This window comes from Entelurus aequoreus, linkage group LG07 (assembly GCF_033978785.1).
Source record: "Entelurus aequoreus isolate RoL-2023_Sb linkage group LG07, RoL_Eaeq_v1.1, whole genome shotgun sequence".
Lineage (NCBI taxonomy): Eukaryota > Metazoa > Chordata > Actinopteri > Syngnathiformes > Syngnathidae > Entelurus > Entelurus aequoreus.
The window spans coordinates 80348796-80369045 of NC_084737.1; the positions used below are offsets into that span (position 1 = coordinate 80348796).

Here is a 20250-nt window from a genome sequence, read left to right on the forward strand (position 1 = left end):
AAAAATACAGTACACAATACTTGTCAAGATTGCTTTCAACACAACAGGGCGGGAGAAATCACCGCTACTACTTCCTAAAGATGAAAATTGTATTTCACCGCCTTTCATACAGTATGGGAGGAAAAAAGAGCCCGAGCAGTGAAATTTGAACCAATATACCAGTCGCGGTTGCTGGGGTCATAAGTCATATCTAGTTGCGGCCATTTACCGAGTACGGTACAGTGACAGTTGAGGCGCAATGCTGGGAAAGAGACTGAGTGTGATATGTTGGACCTGTGGAGAAAAGAGTGGGAGAGGGCAGAAGAGACAATGTGTGGCTGAGAAAGGGAAGTGTAGTAAAGATTGAGTAAACAAGAGGGAATGTCTCCCACTCTTGCTGGGACCCAAAGCCCCTCCCTGTTGACGTAGAAGACCACTCAGTCCCTCAGTGGCTAACATATAAATCTTGTTTAAGACTGTGCTGTACCGTGGCATCCTTTCACCGCTCTGTATAAGACCTACAAAAAAGAGCTTTGGGTTGTTTAAGCGCTATTAATTTTGGGGCCAAAAAGAGGGCATCAAAAAGGCCCTAAAGCTGTTAAAAAAATGTCTGATGTCACATGTTTTGTATTTATTTTGCATGTGCTTTGTGAACAGCTGATGCAGAGCTTGGCAAGAGTATTTCTAAGTAACTCCACTGTACTCTGTACTTTGCTTCAGGCCACCTTGCCATATTCTCTCCAGTCTGTTTCATGATTTTAACCATTAAAAATGTCTGTAACCTCTGTCCTCTTCCCTCCCACACCACCGTGCAATATTTCCTAACAGTCGACTCTTTCTTACTTGGCTGTCTCATATGACACAAACAGATGCCTGAAAGAGCTTCTTATTATGCTGCAGAAATGGTCTCATTGGTTGCTCAGTGATGTACATTGTTTAAATGTCTGTTTGCTCTGTCCATTAGGCAGGCCTAAATTTGCTGGGGTAATAAATGACATAGCTTGACATTTAGCTAAAATGGCCCTCGGGGATGGGTGTAATAAATGCAAAGAACAAACAACAGTCTAGATTGTAATAAATGACAAAGTAGTTAATAGTATCATCATTTTAGAAAAAAAAATCATTAATCAAAACTGGATGGATGATCATTTTTTGCTATGCATAATTTGTATCCATATTCTTCATTCCCTAAAAACTGTACCGTATTTTTCGGACTATAAGTCGCTCCGGAGTATGAGTCGCACCGGCCGAAAATGCATAATAAAGAAGAAGTGGAGTAAAAGTCGCATTTTTGGGGGAAATGTATTTGATAAAACCCAACACTAACAATAGACATTTGAAAGGCAATTTTAAATAAATTATAAATAGTGAACAACCGGCTGAATAAGTGTACGTTATATGAGGCATAAATAAGCAACTGAGAACGTGCCTGGTATGTTAACGTAACATATTATGGTAAGAGTCATTCAAATAATTATAACATATAGAACATGCTATACGTTTACCAAACAATCTGTCACTCCTAATCGCTAAATCCCATGAAATCTTATACGTCTAGTCTCTTACGTGAATGAGCTAAATAATATTATTTGATATTTTACGGTAATGTGTTAATCATTTCACACATAAGTCGCTCCTGAGTATAAGTCGCACCCCTGGCCAAACTATGAAAAACACTGCGACTTATAGTCCGAAAAATACGGTAATAGAGATGCACAATAATATCGGCCAAAAATTGCAATTATGACCCCACATCAATTATGGTTATGGTTTGCTTTATTTCGAACATGTATACAGATACAATACGATACATCATATAATCTACATATTCGCATTTCTCTTTACAACATGTTCAAAAAGGAGTAGGAAGAATAAAAGTGTATTTAATCCTACCCCTTTTCCAGTTCATTGCAATTACTAACACATTTGGTAACTTCCTGTTCTGATCTTGTAATTGCAACCCAATTTATATCAGTGAAATACAACAGATATTTTAATAGTTAGGCCAGGCATGATTCACATAATGGGATGAATATGTCATTTTAAAAAAGTTCAATATGTTTGTCAAGATTCTTCTCAGTTGTACTTTGTAAACACTTGTAGTTTGAACAGCCTCTTAAATTGGATCATAGTAGAACATGGATGTCTTTGCCTAATCCATTCCACATGCTAAAGGTTTTAAGTCTTGTGCGTGCATACAAATGTTTTAAGTTAAAGGTTTTTCTGAAGTTATATTTTCCTTTTTGTTTAAGAAGAATTATACATTCTTGGGTAGCAGGTAGGTGTTAAAAAAATAATCAGTACAAACCGATAACCGATTTTAACTTTAGAGATATAAATACATCGTTTGGCGGGCCTGTGGATCGATCTATATATAGTATGGATCGGTCGATGTCCGGTAGGAAAGTTATGAATTGTTTGCTTGCAGATCTACTACAGAATATGGCTGCTCTAATTTTGCGAGATTTTTGTGATGACGTAATACTTGAGTACCGTTCTGGTTTGTGACTGACAGCAACAGAGCAACACCTAAAGAATTTACAAACTATGCACCCACATATATTTAATCTAAAGTGTGGTTAACGATTGGATTAACAATAAATAAATTCAAATGACCAAGTCGAGGTGATCTACCTCTTCTTTATATATACAGTCATGGTCAAAAGTTTACATACACTTGTGAAGGACATAATGTCATGGCTGTCTTGAGTTTCCAATAATTTCTACAGCTCTTATTTTTTTTGTGATACAGTGATTGGAGCACATACTTGTTTGTCACAAAAAACATTCATGAAGTTTGGTTCTTTTATGAATCTATTATGGGTCTACTGAAAATGTGACCAAGTCTGCTGGGTCAAAAGTATACATACAGCAACATTATCACATTTGGTGATGTAGAAAAGTTACAATCCAATCAAATTAACTTCATGGCATGGCCTCTTAACTTCATGTGAGTGATTATGATTGACGGCACCTGTTGACTTCTCTGAGCCCATTTAAATAGGGCTCATGTAATGCACTCATTAGACTCGATTACAAACGCGACAATGGGAAAGTCAAAGGAACTCAGCACAGATCTGAAAAAACTAATCATTGACTTGAACATGTCAGGAAAGTCACTTGGAGCCATTTCAAAGCAACTTAAGGTCCCAAGAACAACTGTGCAGGCAATTGTTCGTAAGTATAAAGTGCATGGCACAGTTTTGTCACTGTCACGATCAGAAGGAAAACGCAAGCTATCACCTGCTGCTGAAAGAAAATTGGTCAGGATGATCAAGAGTCAACCGAGAACCACCAAAAAGCAGGTCTGCAATGAATTGGAAGCTGCTGGAACACAGGTCCACAGTCAAGCGTGTTTTGCATCGTCGTGGACTGAGAGGCTACCATGCAAGAAGGAAGCCCTTGCTCCAGAAGCGACACCTTAAGGCTTGTTTAAAGTTTGCTGCTGATCACATGGACAAATATAAGACCTTCTGGCGGAAAGTTCTGTGGTCAGATGAAACAAAAATTTAGCTGTTTGGCCACAATACCCAGCAATATGTTTGGAGGAGAAAATGTGAGGCCTTTAATCCCAAGAACACCACCCATACCGTCAAGCATGGTGGTGGTAGTATTATGCTCTGGGCCTGTTTTGCTGCCAATGGAACTAGTGATTTACAGAGAGTAAATGGGACAATGAAAAACCTCCAAATTCTTCCGGACAACCTAAAATCATCAGCCCGCAGGTTGGGTCTTGGGCGCAGTAATATGTTCCAACAGGACAATGACCCCAAACACATGTCAAAAGTGGTAAACGGAATGGCTAAATCAGGCTAGAATTAAGGTTTTTAGAATGGCCTTCCCAAAGTCCTGACTTAATAAACGTGTGGACAATGCTGAAGACACAGGTCCATGTCAGAAAACCCAACAAATTTAGCTGAACTGCACCAATTTTGTCAAGACAAGTGGTCAAAAATTCAAGCAGAAGCTTGTGGACGGCTACCAAAAGCGTCTTATTGCAGTGAAACTTGCCGAGGGGCACGTAACCAAATATTAAAATTGCTGTATGTATACTTTTGACCCAGCACATTTGCTCACATTTTCAGTAGACCCATAATAAATTCATAAAAGAACCAAACTTCAAGAATGTTTTTTGTGACAAACAAGTATGTGCTACAATCAGTCTATCACAAAAAAATAAGAGTGGTAGAAATATCACAGCACCCAGGATCATCTTACAAGATCCAAATTTTTAGGACAATTTTTTTAATGCATGGCCGGTAGCTCTCAATCGACGTAATGGGCAGATTGTTTTTTTTGTTTCATGAAACCATATACAGAATGTTTGCGTTGCCTATCAATGAAATCATTGACAAGTTGAATTATCAATCAATTCCAACTTCTTTTTCCTCTAAGCAATAATTTAGATTGTTTGCATGGGTCAGAATTATAGAAGAAAGTGTATTTGTACGCCAATTATGGTTAATTTGGTAGACAAAATATCAATTGAGATTATCCTATTCCCTATATTAGATTTGTATATTTTTAGCGTCTTCATTTTGGGCAAAAGTTTAAACTGTTAATTTAATTTACTTTCACAAAATATATGGGCAAAAATATTGGTTTTCAACTTTTTATCAGTTGTTAAGGTCTGGAAATAATCGGTTATCATGCACGGTGCCCTAATATATACTGTATGTAACAATGGGGTTGGGTTTTGCTGTTTGTTGTATAATTCATCTTACTTATGCCCTTGTGTACTATTACTACTACTACTATTACTATTATTATTATTACTACTACTACTACTACTACTGTTGCACAGTGGTGTAGTGTAAACTGAAATAGGGACATGCAGGTGTAAGCACATTGACTAATATGGGTTCAAACTCCATCTATCTTCTCAGGTGAAGGAAACCATGCACTTCCCTCTTGGTGGGATCTCTTGGCTTCTCTCCTCCACATTTCCTTTTGGTTTCACTTTCGTTTGGACACATATCTAAAATAATACACAGCACAAAGTCACATACACACCTATATTCCTCACTATTGAGTATGCCTTGTGGAAAATATCTACTCAAGTAATTGGGTTTGTTGACCTGTAATGCATGTAAGCTATATAATGATCTTTGACCATGATTTCATACTTACTGTTACCTCACAAATTGACCAGAATTTCAACAGTTTTCCTATTATGCAGTGGTGTCTTCAGTGTGGCCTGGGGCCCATTTGTTGTCTACAGCTCGTTTTTTTTCTTTAATCTATTGGATTACAGTGTTTCCCATAAACTGCCAAGATACCTGTGGCGGTGGGGGCGTGGCTATGGGCGTGGTCACCATGACATCATCGAGTAATTTGCATAATTTACTACAATGATATGATTTTCTCTAAAAAGGCTCAAAAAATGTATACTTACTAATTAATAACAGTTTTGTTTTAAACGTCCATCCATCCATCCATCCATTTTACAATATAATTACAACACTTTATATATAAAATATAAAAGCTAAAATGTCTCTTAAAGCTCTGCCCCTTTAATTAGTGCATACTAAATAATTTAACTTTAGCCTACTACTACAACCATATTATTTACCAGCAACATAAAGTGAAACAGAGGCAGAGGTGTCCTGCCACAGTCAGTAACAAATAAACAGAAAAAAGTAGTGGTGGTAGATAGACACAGAGCTTCATCAAACATCTGATCCACTGAACAAAGAGCTCCAAAAATCTTGATCCTACACTTCTCTTTTGTAAAGTAAATCTGAAGAGCCGATATGGGCATCTACATCAACTATATGATTTGCCTGAGAAGCTGGACAGGACAAAAAAAAAAAAAAAGGCGAAAAATCTATTTGTGGCGGCCTTAATTCTTTCGTGGCGGGCCGCCACAAATAAATGAATGTGTGGGAAACACTGGATTATGACTTTACTGTGGACAAAATAGTAGCGTAGCTAAAATATACTAATTATTGGTGCTTTGATTGATGCTTTCTGGTCGATTGAGAATTTAATTCCCCGTGAGGCATTATATTTGGTATAATAACTAAAGAAAATCATGAGAATTAAGAACATGTGAAATTGTCATTGTCTGTCAAAAACAGAGGAATGGGCAATGTGTTATTCTTGACATTGTTGACATTTCTGTCTGTGTTGAACTCCTGATTCAATGGCAGCGATTCATTTAGCAGATTAGCGCTGCCCGGAGTTTTGCTATTACGAAGGTCTGCGTCCATGTCCTATTTTTTTTTTCATCGATTATTATGCCCATCCCAAGTCACCACTAATGTTTGCTTTGCATGGTCAGGGGGGGGAAACAGTTGAGGCTTTTAGTATCGGAAAGATGTCTAATTGCATTCCCAAGCAAAGCTTTGGGGAGAAATGTTCAGGAGAGAGGGTGAGTTGAAATGAGAGTATGGAGACAAGATGATTGTTTTCTATTAAACTAACTCTATTTAAAGTGCATTACAAGTTTAGCCTGGTATGCATGTTGTTCTTATACTGTGTTCTCCCTTGTTTCCATTACTGACACATTATTTGCTTTTCCCCCTTTTACCAGCAGCCATCACAACCAGTCTCTCACCCTTACTCCACCTTACATGTGTCTACTCATCTCCCATGCTGTGCAAATTCTTTCTTTAGCACCAGCTTACTACTCTTCATGTCTGCCGTCATACTGCTTATCAGTTACCATGTCCATTTGTCATATTTCCGGTGTGCTCTCTCTGTTAAACCTTCTGGTCTGTCATTTGCCCCCCTCCCCATACACCACGACTGTTTATCTTTTTTTTTCTCCCTTTCCTTTCCACCCAACAGTTCCGTTAAGGCACTGTGTGGGTGTATATGGAGGGAGGGGTAGAGATAGCGAGAGCTTGTGAGTGGGGTGGTGGTGATGGGGACAAGCTGCCACTTGTTACCAGCTCGATAGAGTAGAAAGGAGGTGGATGCGGTGGAGAAGGGATGAGGGGAGGGTGTACGGGGTCGTGTTGTTATGGCAATGAGATCCTCTTTGTGTTAGGTTGCCAGGGCAACTTCAGGCATACTCTTAATACAGCCACCAGCACCACCCAAACACATGACTAGCGGGCGGGCACTCAATTCACACTATGCACCCACACAACTAATAACGGCACACCAGCACGTGATCATGCATATTTCCATACAGTGGAACACACTTAAGTCGGTCCCGCTTAAGCCAACAACTCGTCTATAAAGTCGGCCAACTCATCGAGTCTTTGCCCAATGTGTTATTACTACAAAGTGCCCGCTTAAGTTGATGTCAACATTAGGGATGGGTATCGAGGCCAATTTCCCAAATCGAATACATTTCGCTTTACAAGGTTCCTAATCGAATAATCAAAAATGGGATTTGCCTTAAATATATAAATAATATAATATAATATAAATAAAAACTGGAGCCTGCAGTGCCTCAGACTTAGAAGTCTCTGCAGAGAGTGGTGAGGACGGCGGAAAAGATCATCAGGACTCCTCTTCCTCCTATCTAGGAGATCGCAAAAAGCCGCTGCCTGACCAGGGCTCGGAAAATCTGCAAAGACGCCTCCCACCCCCACCAAGGACTGTTTTCACTGCTGGACTCTAGAAAGTGGTTCCGCAGCCTCCGAAGCAGAACCTCCAGGTTCTGTAACAGCTTCTTCCTTCAGGCCGTAAGACTCTTGAACGCATCATAATTATCCCCTACACTCCCCCCAAAATGGATTAACTCGCTGGAATAAAAAAGACAATATAACATACATCCATAAACGTGGACGCATGTGGAAAAAGTGCAATATATTTATCTGTACAGTAATCTATTTATTTATTTATATATATTTATTTATTTTATATATATATTTATATATTATTTTTTGTATTTATTTATTTATATATGCACCTTATTGCTGCTTTTTTATCCTGCACTACCATGAGCTAATGTAACGAAATTTCGTTCTTATCTTTGCTGTAAAGTTCAAATTTTAATGACAATAAAAAGGAAGTCTAAGTCTAAATATTAAAAATGTCTCAAATCTGTTACAAAATACACTATATTACCAAAAGTATTTGGCTACCTGCCTTGACTCACATATGAACTTCAAGTGCCATCCCATTCAATATGATGTGGGTCCACCTTTTTGCAGCTATTACAGCTTCAACTCTTCTGGGAAGGCTGTCCACAAGGTTGAGGAGTGTGTTCATAGGAATTTTTGACCATTCTTCCAAAAGCGCATTGGTGAGGTCACGCACTGATGTTGGTCGAGAAGGCCTGGCTCTCAGTCTCCGTTCTAATTCATCCCAAAGGTGTACTATCGGGTTCAGGTCAGGACTCTGTGCAGGCCAGTCAAGTTCATCCACACCAGACTCTGTCATCCATGTCTTTATGGACCTTGCTTTGTGCACTGGTGCACAGTCATGTTGGAAGAGGAAGGGGCCCGCTCCAAACTGTTCCCACAAGGTTGGGAGCATGGAATTGTCCAAAATGTTTTGGTATCCTGGAGCATTCAAAGTTCCTTTCACTGGAACTCCTGAAAAACAACCCCACACCATAATTCCTCCTCCACCAAATTTCAGGTGGCATCCTATGACAGTTCCACGCTGGAAATCACTGAGCTCTTGAGAGCGGCCCATTCTTTTACAAATGTTTGTGGAAACAGTCTCCGTGCCTAAGTGCTTGATTTTATACGGGGCGGTATAGCTCGGTTGGTAGAGTGGCCGTGCCAGCAACTTGAGGGTTCCAGGTTCGAGTCGGACTGCCGATATTATCGGCCGATAAATGCTTTAAAATGTAATATCGGAAAGTATCGGTTTTAAAATTATCAGTATCAGTTTCAAAAAGTAAAATGTCTGACTTTTTAAAACGCCGCTGTGTGCACGGACGTAGGGAGAAGTACAGAGGGCCAATAAACCTTGAAGGCACTGCCTTTGCGTGCCGACCCAGTCACATAATATCTACGGCTTTTGACACACTCACAAGTGAATGCAATGCATACTTGATCAACAGCCATACAGGTCACACTGAGGGTGGCCGTATAAACAACTTTGACACTGTTACAAATATGCGCCACACTGTGAACCCACACCAAACAAGAATGACAACCACATTTCGGGAGAACATCCGCACCGTAACACAACATAAACACAACAGAACAAATACCCAGAACCCCTTGCTGCACTAACTCTTCCGGGACGCTACAATATACACCCCTCGCTACCCCCCAACCCCCCCACCTCAACCCCGCCCACCCCGCCCACCTAATGCTCTCTCAGGGAGAGCATGTCCCAAATTCCAAGCTGCTGTTTTGAGGCATGTTAAAAAAAATAATGCACTTTGTGACTTAAATATTAAATATGGCAGTGCCATGTTGGCACTTTTTTCCATAACTTGAGTTGAAGTTGTTCTCTTATTTTAAAAAACCTTGTTACATTGTTTAATACATCCAGCGGGGCATCACAACAAAATTAGGCATAATAATGTGTTAATTCCACGACTGTATATATTGGTATCGGTTGGTATCGGTAATTAAGAGTTGGACAATATCGGGATATCGGCAAAAAAGCCATTATCGTACATCTCTATTAATTTCACTTCAAAATAAACCCCCGGCAGAGAACTTAAGATGATACTTTTACCAGGTCACATAAAAATTCAAGTAAAACTTTTTTTTTAAATTGTGTACATCATTCTGATGGTGAAATTGCATTTGTGACCAAATATTGTGGTCTTTTTTCATGTTAATTTGAGTTATGTCAGCATGTAATTTACTGTGATGAATCATGATTCATTCAAATTCAAGAGTGTGATTAATTTGATTAAAAAAAATATTAATAATTTGACCGCACTAATAATAACACCTTTGTATGCAATGGATGGCACAAGCAAACGGGCAAATCATGAATGCTCAGTGACTGCGCAGGCACCGTGGAATAATGAGACAGCAGAAATAGACTTCAGGAGAAGTCAAAAAAGAACCAAGGCACCGGGGTTGGTGTTGAAACAGCCAATTCACTCAGTTTTCCTATCGTAAGGTGAAAAACAACCACACCTTAGCGGTGACATGCGAATGAAGTTGAATCCCGTTACTCTTATACGTGTCGAGGGATAAGTGTGAACGGCGAGAAGAGTCTGGAGCGTTGGTCTCAGGCGACTGAGGAAAGTGGCGTGTGTGTGCGATTATCTTTCCGTCCCTGAGCTTCGCAGTCTAGATCTAATGGGCTCTGACAAGATGGTAATAAGGTAGTGGCACACTTTTAGTGTGTGTCTATATGTTGTGTGTAGTAATGCCAATCTCGGCATTATCAAGCAGGTGTTCGTTTTTCCCCCCCTACACATAAAACTTGCTGCATACTTTGTTTGAAAATCACAATATTAGAAGGTTACTGAAATGTAAATTCTGGACAATCAATTCACATCTCCATGTAAGCTTGCTACACACACACTCCCTTTGACTGGCCTATTTATTATTCCTGTTGCATATTCATTTCCAGCAGTGCCTGCTCCAGGCAGCTGTGTGCTGTCAAGAGTGCAGCACTTCAGTCATGACCAGGAAATGTTCCGTACTCTCTCAAACAATGGCCTCTGCTTCGATTAGTAACCCCCCGCCCCACAAAAAAAAAAAACTTAAGGCCTACTGAAATGATTTTTTTTATTTAAACGAGAATAGCAGATCCATTCTATGTGTCATACTTGATCATTTCGCGATATTGCCATATTTTTGCTGAAAGGATTTAGTAGAGAAAATCGACGATAAAGTTCGCAACTTTTGCTCGCTGATAAAAAAAAAAAGCCTTGCCTGTACCGGAAGTAGCGTGACGTCACAAGCGGTAGTGCTGCTCACAATTCCCCGTTGTTTACAATGGAGCGAGAGAGATTCGGACCGAGAAAGTGATGATTACCCAATTAATTTGAGCGAGGATGAAAGATTCGTAGATGAGGAACGTTACAGTGAATGACTTGAGAGGCAGCGATGGACGTATCTTTTTTCGCTCTGACCGTAACTTAGGTACAAGCTGGCTCATTGGATTCTACACTCTCCTTTTTCTATTGTAGATCACAGATTTGTATTTTAAACCACCTCGGATACTATATCCTCTTGAAAATGAGAGTCGAGAACGCGAAATGGACATTCAGTGCCTTTTATCTCCACGACAATACATCGGCGAAATGCTTTAGCTACGAGCTAACGTGATAGCATCTTGCTTTAACTGCATATAGAAACAAAAGAAATAAACCCCTGACTGGAAGGATAGATAGAAAATCAACAATACTATTAAACCGTGGACATGTAAATACACGGTTAATGCTTTCCAGGCTGGCGAAGGTTAACAATGCTGTGCTAACGACGCCATTGAAGCTAACTTAGCAACCGGACTGCACAGAGCTATGCTAAAAACATTAGCTCTCCACCTACGCCAGCCAGCCCTCATTTGCTCATCAACACCCGTGCTCACCTGCGTTCCAGCGATCGGCAGAAGGACGAAGGACTTCACCCGATGCGTTTGGCGGCCCGGAGACGTAGGAAGTCAAGGTGAGGTCGGCGGCTAGCGCGGCTAGCGCTCCAACAAAGTCCTGGTTGTGTTGCTGTAGTCCGCTGCTAATACACCGATCCCACCTACAACTGTCTTCTTTGCAGCCTTCATTGTTCATTAAAAAAATTGCAAAAGATGTCCAGAATATTGTGGAATTATGAAATGAAAACAGAGCTTTTTGTATAGGATTCTACGGGGTACCATAACTTCCGTTACTCGGACTTCGTCACGCGCATACGTCATCATACCGCGATGTTTCAGCCGGATATTTCCCGGGAATTTTAAAATGTCACTTTATAAGTTAACCCGGCCGTATTGGCATGTGTTGCAATGTTAAGATTTCATCATTGATATATAAACTATCAGACTGCGTGGTCGGTAGTAGTGGCTTTCAGTAGGCCTTTAAATGAACATGTCATGAGTAAGGTTTAGAAATATGTCTGACGCAAAGCTCGGTAAGGTAGCTGGGGTCAAAAGTCATGGATGTTTGTTTTTTGCACCTGAGCCGTTAGGAATTCAGATTGACACAAATGGATAGCAAAGACAAAATATGTTATAAACTGCTATAAAAAATGGTTTCACATTCAGATGATGTACTGCGATGCTTTAAACACGAGGCATGCACTCCTAGGTAATTAATTGGGTTTTGGCTGATGAAGTGACTTCCATCCATTCATTTTCTACTCGCTTGTCCCAAATGTAATATTTCAGCAAAGAATATATTAATTTGAATTCAGTTTCAGGAACAGGGTTTTTCCTAGCTCCAATTGAGGCAGAGGTGGTACAATCCTGACCATGCACCAGAATTTTAACGCAAAAAAACAATAGTAGTTTTGTTCAATTTACAGTAATATGCTGTAAGGAACACCGTAAAATTTATGGTCATTTTTATTAGATATGTCCGATAATGGGTTTTTTGCCGATACCCGATATTCCGATATTGTCCAACTCTTAATTACCGATTCCGATATCAACCGATACCGATATATACAGTCATGGAATTAACACATTATTATGCCTAATTTTGTTGTGATGCCCCGCTGGATGCATTAAACATGGCACTGCCATATTTATTATTGAAGTCACAAAGTGCTTTTTTTTTTTTAACATGCCTCAAAGCAAACTGAGAGAGGACTAGGAGGTTGAGGTGGGCGGGGTTGGTGGAGTAGCGGGGGGTGTATATTGTAGTGTCCCGGAAGAGTTAGTGCTGCAAGGGGTTCTGGGTATTTGTTCTGTTGTGTTTATGTTGTGTTACGGTGCGGATGTTCTCCCGAAATGTGTTTGTCATTCTTGTTTGGTGTGGGTTCACAATGTGGTGCATATTTGTAACAGTGTTAAAGTTGTTTATACGGTCACCCTCAGTGTGACCTGTATGGCTGTTGACCAAGTATGCCTTGCATTGTGGAAAGCCGTAGATAAAATGTGACTGGGCCAGCATGCAAAGGCAGTGTTTTTAAGGTTTAGTGGCGCTCTGCACTTCTCCCTACGTACGTGTACACAGCGGCGTTTTGAAAAGTCATACATTTTACTTTTTGAAACAGATACCGATAATTTCCTATTACATTTTAAAGCATTTATCGGCCAATTATATCGGCAGTCCGATATTATCGGCAGTCCGATATTATCGGACATCTCAAATTTTTATTAATTTAAAGGGTAGTTTGCTGTAAAATCACAAGTCAAGCAGATATTTAAGTATTTATTTTTATTTAGACAAAAAAGGTTTGGAAAGTATGATAATATACTGTAATATTTTTGCTTGAGACACTCATAGATGATTTTGAAGCAGCCTTCATTCGTTCTGTGGACAACAATTTCCACATGTTGTCACTACCATAAATTATTGTATTTTAACTGCCTGTTAACGTTAATTTCTCTGCTCTGTTTCACCTGGACTCTTGACCTTCCTACTCGCGAGAGAGCTTTTTAAAGTAGTGGTCGTTTTGCCTGCCATATCTGCAACGCTAAAAACATAAACGTTACTCTGAAACGGGGGAAACTTTTTTTAAAAAATAAATGCGACATGCTTGTAATGCTTTCTAATAACATTTATTTTTACGTATTTTGATCATTTTTAGGGTACGCGGCTCATTAATTTAAATAAAAGCATCACAATGTTTGCTTTTTTTTTCTCTTCATCACTGATTATTACTCAGTGCAGACATTATGAGAGCAAACAAACATAATTAAAGCTGCAAGCAGCGTTGGTCGGGTCCGCATTTTGGCAGGTGCTAGTCCTAGGTGTCCCAATACTTTTGTCCAGTGGTAGTCCTGAGTGAGACCTACATAGAGGTTTTTGTTTCGTGTCTCTACGATATTCGTACTGGGAGTTAGAGGAAGTTGTGTCTGTGTCTTTTTCCTAGGTGTCGCGGCACAGTGGTTGTTTTCTTTGAAGGCGCGTAAAATCACAGCAGCGGAGCAACTTTAGTGCTGCGGGTCTTTGAAGGCTCGTAAAATCAAAACGGTAGCACGTATCAAAACTCTTTCTTCAACTTTTAATCAGAAGGGTTCAATCTCTCTCCTGTAGCAGTTTGAAGCCGAAACGACAAACGCGCTCAGAGGAGATAACGTTTGATGTTTGGTGACCGGTTGTAACAAAAATTTAGTTTTGAAGGAGGAATAGCAAACTTGCTGTTGATTTTTGCTGAAGGATGTCAATCTATGAAATGTAGGTCTAGGCAAGACCTACATAGAGGTATTTGTTTTATGTCTCTAAGACGTTCCTACCGGAAGTTACAAGTTTTCCTGTGGGGAGCAGTTTTGTCTCTGTTTTATTCAAAAATTATGTAGAGCGCAATTTTGAGTTTTGGGGTTCGGTTTTTTTTTTAGATCGCAATTTCCACCAGTCCCGATGTGTGTGAGAAGTTTGGTGAGTTTTGAAGTATTTTAAGGGGGTCAAATTACAGGTCAAAAAGCAAAAATTAGTGTTTTTAGTCATTTTTAGTCTTGAACGGGGAATTGCCAACTTCCTGTTGATTTTTGCTGAAAGATGTCAACCTATGAAATGTAGGTCTAGGCAAGACCTACATAGAGGTATTTGTTTCATGTCTCTAAGACGTTCCTACCGGAAGTTACAAGCAGTTTTGTCTGAGTTTTCCTGTGGGGAGCAGTTTTGTCTCTGTTTTATTCAAAAATTATGTAGAGCGCAATTTTGAGTTTTGGGGTTTGGTTTTTTTTTTAGATCGCAATTTCCACCAGTCCCGATGTGTGTGAGAAGTTTGGTGAGTTTTGAAGTATTTTAAGGGGGTCAAATTACAGGTCAAAAAGCAAAAATTAGTGTTTTTAGTCATTTTTAGTCTTGAACGGGGAATTGCCAACTTCCTGTTAATTTTTGCCCGAAGAAATAAATTAATGAAAAGTAGGTCTAAGTAAGACCTACATAGAGCTTTTTGTTTCATGTTTCTACAACTTTCGTACTGGGAGTTAGAGGCAGTTTTCTTCCTAGGGGGCGCTAGAGAGCAATTGTGATTTTTGGGGTTTGTTTTTTTTAACCAAAGAGTTTTGTTCGAGTTTTTTTATGTGTGCGAAAAATTTGGTGAGTTTTGAAGCATGTTAAGGGGGTCAAAGTAGTCCGCAAAGCTGCGGAATAATAATAAAGAATTAAAGCTGCAAGCAGCGTTGGTCGGGTCCGCATTTTGGCAGGTGCTAGTCCTAGGTGTCCCAATACTTTTGTCCAGTGGTAGTCCTGAGTGAGACCTACATAGAGGTTTTTGTTGCATGTCTCTACGATATTCGTACTGGGAGTTAGAGGAAGTTGTGTCTGTGTTTTTTTCCTAGGTGCTGCGGCACAGTGGTTGTTTTCTTTGAAGGCTCGTAAAATCAAAACCGTAGCACTTATTAAAACGCTTTCGCCAACTTTTAATCAGAAGGGTTCAATCTCTCTCCCGTAGTAGTTCGAAGCCAAAACGACAAACGCGCTCAGAGGAGATAATGTTTGATGTTTGGTGACCGCTTTTTAAAAAAAAATTGTTTTGAAGTGGGGATATCAAACTTCCTGTAGATTTTTGCTGAAGGAATGCAATCTATGAAATGTAGGTCTAAGTGAGACCTACGTAGAGGTTTTTGTTTCATGTCTCTAAAACGTTCCTACCGGAAGTTACAAGCAGTTTTGTCTGTGTTTTCCTCTGAGAAGCATTTTTGTCTCTGTTTTATTCAAAAATTGCGCTATTTTTGTCTCTGTTTTATTCAAAAATTGCGCTAGAGCGCAATTTTGAGTTTTGGGATTCGGTTTTTTTTTAGATCGCAGCTCAAAGAGGCAAAAATGAGTGTTTGTAGTCATTTTTTGTGTTGAAGGGGAAATTGCCAACTTCCTGTTGGTTTTTGCCCGAGGATGTGAAATTATGAATTGTAGGTCTAAGTGAGACCTACATACAGATTGTTGTTTCATGTCTCTACGACATTCCTAGTGGGAGTTACAGGCAGTTTGTTTTTGTTTTTTTCCTAGGGGGCGCTAGAGCACAATTTTGATTTTTGGGGTTTGGTTTTTTTACTAAAGTGTGCTGTCCCAGTTTTTCTATGTGTGTATAAAATTTGGTGAGTTTTGAAGCATGTTAAGGGGGGCAAAGTAGTGCGCAAAGCTGCGGAATAATAATCAACCTCACAATTTCAATAGGTTCCTTTGTACCTGTACAAAGGACTCCCTGCGGGAGTCCTTTATACAGGGTACATGCGAACCCTAATAATAAAACCTTACAAATTCAATAGGGTCCTTTCGTCCCATTGCAAAAGGACTCCCTTTGGGATTCCTTTGACAATGGTCCTGTGCGGACCCTAATAAAACATCACTTACTGTAAAAGGTCTGCTGTCGTTAGGATGCCGACTGCTGGGATGTTCATATATTTTCATCTAGGTGAAGAATGTTTCATAATCCACCTGAAAAAACAGGGTAGGGGGGCGGGGGTTGGAACAAGCCAGTTCCAGGTCCTAAATTGGCTGTCAAACTGTTCCAACTTCTCGGATTACCTACTCAGACGTCTCATGTCCAGGTGAGAGGCATGATTTATGATCTAGAACAGGGGTCGGCAACCCGCGGCTCCGGAGCCGCATGCGGCTCCTTGACCACTCTGATGCGGCTCAGCTACATGCATGCCGACCCCCTCGATTTTCCCAGGAGACTTATGGATGTCAGTGCCTCTCATAGACTACTCCCAGGAAAAAATACTCCTATTAACACTCTAATTACTATATAAAGGGCGTGCCCTAATTGCACTGCAGTAATTGTCCTCTATAGCATTTACTTACAGCGTGCCAGGCCAGCCACATGTTGCATGTTGTTATTACTTGCTCACACAGGAGACAGCAAAGCATACTTACTCATCAGCCACACAGCTTACACTGACGGTAGCCGTATCAAACAACTTCAACATTGTTACGTTACAAATATGCGCCACACTGTGAACCCACACCAAAAAAGAATGAAAAACACATTTCTGGAGAACATCCCACTGTAACACAACATAAACACAACACAACCATTACCCAGAATCCCATGCAGTCCTATCTCTTCCGGTCTACATTATACACCCCGCTACCACCAAATCCCCCCACACATCAACCCCCCCCCCCCCCTCTTCGTGGTTGGTTGAGCGGAAGAGTTAGGGCTGCATGGGATTCTGGGTATTGGTACCGTCAGTGTAAGATGTGTGGCTGCTGAGTTAGTAGCCTTGCTGTCTCTTACGTGAGCAAGCTAAAGCTGCATTCCACTTGTGGCCGAGTAGGTACACTGATTGGGCAGACTGTAGAGGGCGCCAAATGCAGTGTCATCACACTCTGATATTCGGGAGTCTCCCGGGATAAATGAGAGGGTTGGCAAGTGTGACGCAAGCGACATTCATCCAAAACTCGCGGGCTGCACTAACATCAAATTCCCACATTAAAGTGCGTGCCGGTGCGTGTGTCTGAGACCCCTGGTTAACATAGCACAAAGCATGTAAGCTTTGTATGCGGTGTTTTTCATTTTAAATTTTAAAAACATTTTTGTGGCTCCCATTACTTTCTTTAATGTGTGAAACTTGCCAAAATGGCTCTTTGAGTGGTAAAGGTTGCCGACCCCTGATCTAGAATAAGACATCAAGAGCGAGGAAGCGAGGAAACAGCAGACCACTAGATGATGTAAACATAGGGAGACACAGAAGTGATTATGTCACCGCTATAAATAGTCTGTGTTAGCGCTCATAAAAATAATATCACAAATACTTGGTTGATATTCAAGTCACGAAATGTAAATGGAGTATTGTTGGCGCTTTTTGAATGCTTATTTATCAGATTTTATGGGCGGTATAGTGGAGCTCCCATTGGCTCCGCTAAAGCGGACTTTTATTTACATTTAATTAATATTTAGAATGCATTAAGAAAAATCCATCTGTCGTAATGTCTTTCATAATGATTGTGAACGATAGACAAAAAAAAAAAAAAAAGGTGCAGTTCCCCTTTAAAGGCCTACTGAAATGATTTTTTTTTTATTTAAACGGGAATAGCAGATCCATTCTATGTGTCATACTTGATCATTTCGCGATATTGCCATATTTTTGCTGAAAGGATTTAGTAGAGAAAATCGACAATAAAGTTCGCAACTTTTGCTCGCTGATAAAAAAAAAGCCTTGCCTGTAGCGGAAGTAGCGTGACGTCACAGGAGCAAGTATTCCTCACAATTCCCCGTTGTTTACAATGGAGCGAGAGAGATTCGGACCGAGAAAGTGATGATTACACCATTAATTTGAGCGAGGATGAAAGATTTGTAGATGAGGAACGTTACAGTGAATGACTTGAGAGGCAGCGATGGACGTATCTTTTTTCGCTCTGACCGTAATTTAGGTACAAGCTGGCTCATTGGATTCCACACTCTCCTTTTTCTATTGTAGATCACAGATTTGTATTTTAAACCACCTCGGATACTATATCCTCTTGAAAATGAGAGTCGAGAACGCGAAATGGACATTCAGTGCCTTTTATCTGCACGACAATACATCGGCGAAATGCTTTAGCTACGAGCTAACGTGATAGCATCTTGCTTTAACTGCATATAGAAACAAAAGAAATAAACCCCTGACGGGAAGTATAGATAGAAAATCAACAATACTATTAAACCGTGGACATGTAAATACACGGTTAATACTTTCCAGGCTGGCGAAGGTTAACAATGCTGTGCTAACGACGCCATTGAAGCTAACTTAGCAACCAGACTGCACAGAGCTATGCTAAAAACATTAGCTCTCCACCTACGCCAGCCAGCCCTCATTTGCTCATCAACACCCGTGCTAACCTGCGTTCCAGCGATCGGCAGAAGGACGAAAGACTTCACCCGATGCGTTTGGCGGCCCGGAGACGTAGGAAGTCAAGGTGAAGTCGGCGGCTAGCGCGGCTAGCGCTCCAACAAAGTCCTCCTGGTTGTGTTGCTGTAGTCCGCTGCTAATACACTGATCCCACCTACAACTGTCTTCTTTGCAGCCTTCATTGTTCATTAAAAAAATTGCAAAAGATGTCCAGAATACTGTGGAATTATGAAATGAAAACAGAGCTTTTTGTATAGGATTCTACGGGGTACCATAACTTCCGTTACTCGGACTTCGTCACGCGCATACGTCATCATACCGCGATGTTTCAGCCGGATATTTCCCGGGAAGTTTTAAATGTCACTTTATAAGTTAACCCGGCCGTATTGGCATGTGTTGCAATGTTAAGATTTCATCATTGATATATAAACTATCAGACTGCGTGGTCGGTAGTAGTGGCTTTCAGTAGGCCTTTAAAGGACCTCATGTATCCTGACATTGTGTCGTGTCATCAACCGAACAAAAATCCACGAGCACCAAGACCTCAGTTTATGACTTACGGAATGTGAGTTTTCCATATGACTACACGCTGTATGAAATGTGGGGTTCTTATCGATTTTCTATTAAACGACATTATAAAATCACAGAAAAATAAAGTGGGCATTTTTGCCAGAGATAATTGAGACGTTAGTATTCAGAGCACTGCTTTGTTTGATATCTTCATGTCCTGCTTTGCGTCATTTTCTCATCGTTTTGAGCTTGATGGACATCATTCTGACGCACTGGTGTCTGCCTTCTCCGCCCTTTCTGTTTCCTTTTGTTTCACTGCAATTACATTGTGCATTGTCAGACAAAAGTTAGAAATCTACTGCATTGTTATTTCTGTGTATGAACTCAATGTTAATTTTGCCTCTCTTGTTTGTGTCTCCATGCAGCCCCACCGCCAAGCAGATTCAGCAGAAGAGTGTCAGGTGAGATTATTGTGCGTGCGTGTAGTGCATGTGCATTCACTACTGTGCGTTTGACGTCAAACCCCTGAAGTGCAATTCACTCTGACGACCGTATCGCATACGTCATTGTGTAAGAGGCTCCATTGTGGCGCGCAAGCGTCATTGTGTTGATCATGCATGTCAAACACAAGGAGCTGATACTTCACTGACTATCTCCATCACCAACCACTGATGCAATACATCTTTATGCATTGGCTTACGAATGTCCGCACAGCATTATGACATGCTGGGGCATTGAGTTTAAGGTTTTGTGTGTCTTTGTTTCCCATTTCGGTCGGTGTCAATTGTCTTTTGCGCGGGCCGCTTGTTTTCTCACATTTCATTGTACCTGTCGAGTATGTACGTATGCGTAATAGACTGTCGTCAGCCTCCACGGTGAGCTGCACTTTGATTATGCTGTCAGCTGATGTTTATCTTTACGACTGTCTTACTATCGCAGTTGACCCTGCTGTCTATTCCTCAGCTTTATGGAGGCTCACTGTATGTGGTTTTA

General features: G+C 40.5%; 1 protein-coding gene across 2 annotated transcripts in view; it reads left to right on the forward strand.

The window, feature by feature from the left end:
* Positions 1–20250, forward strand: part of prkar2aa (protein kinase, cAMP-dependent, regulatory, type II, alpha A) — a 112725-nt gene that overhangs the window by 63137 nt on the left and 29338 nt on the right. For both annotated transcript variants that reach the window (XM_062054608.1, XM_062054607.1), the window contains one exon: positions 19683–19718. In XM_062054608.1, the coding sequence (XP_061910592.1) occupies positions 19683–19718 (36 nt within the window). The remainder of the gene's footprint in view (positions 1–19682; positions 19719–20250) is intronic.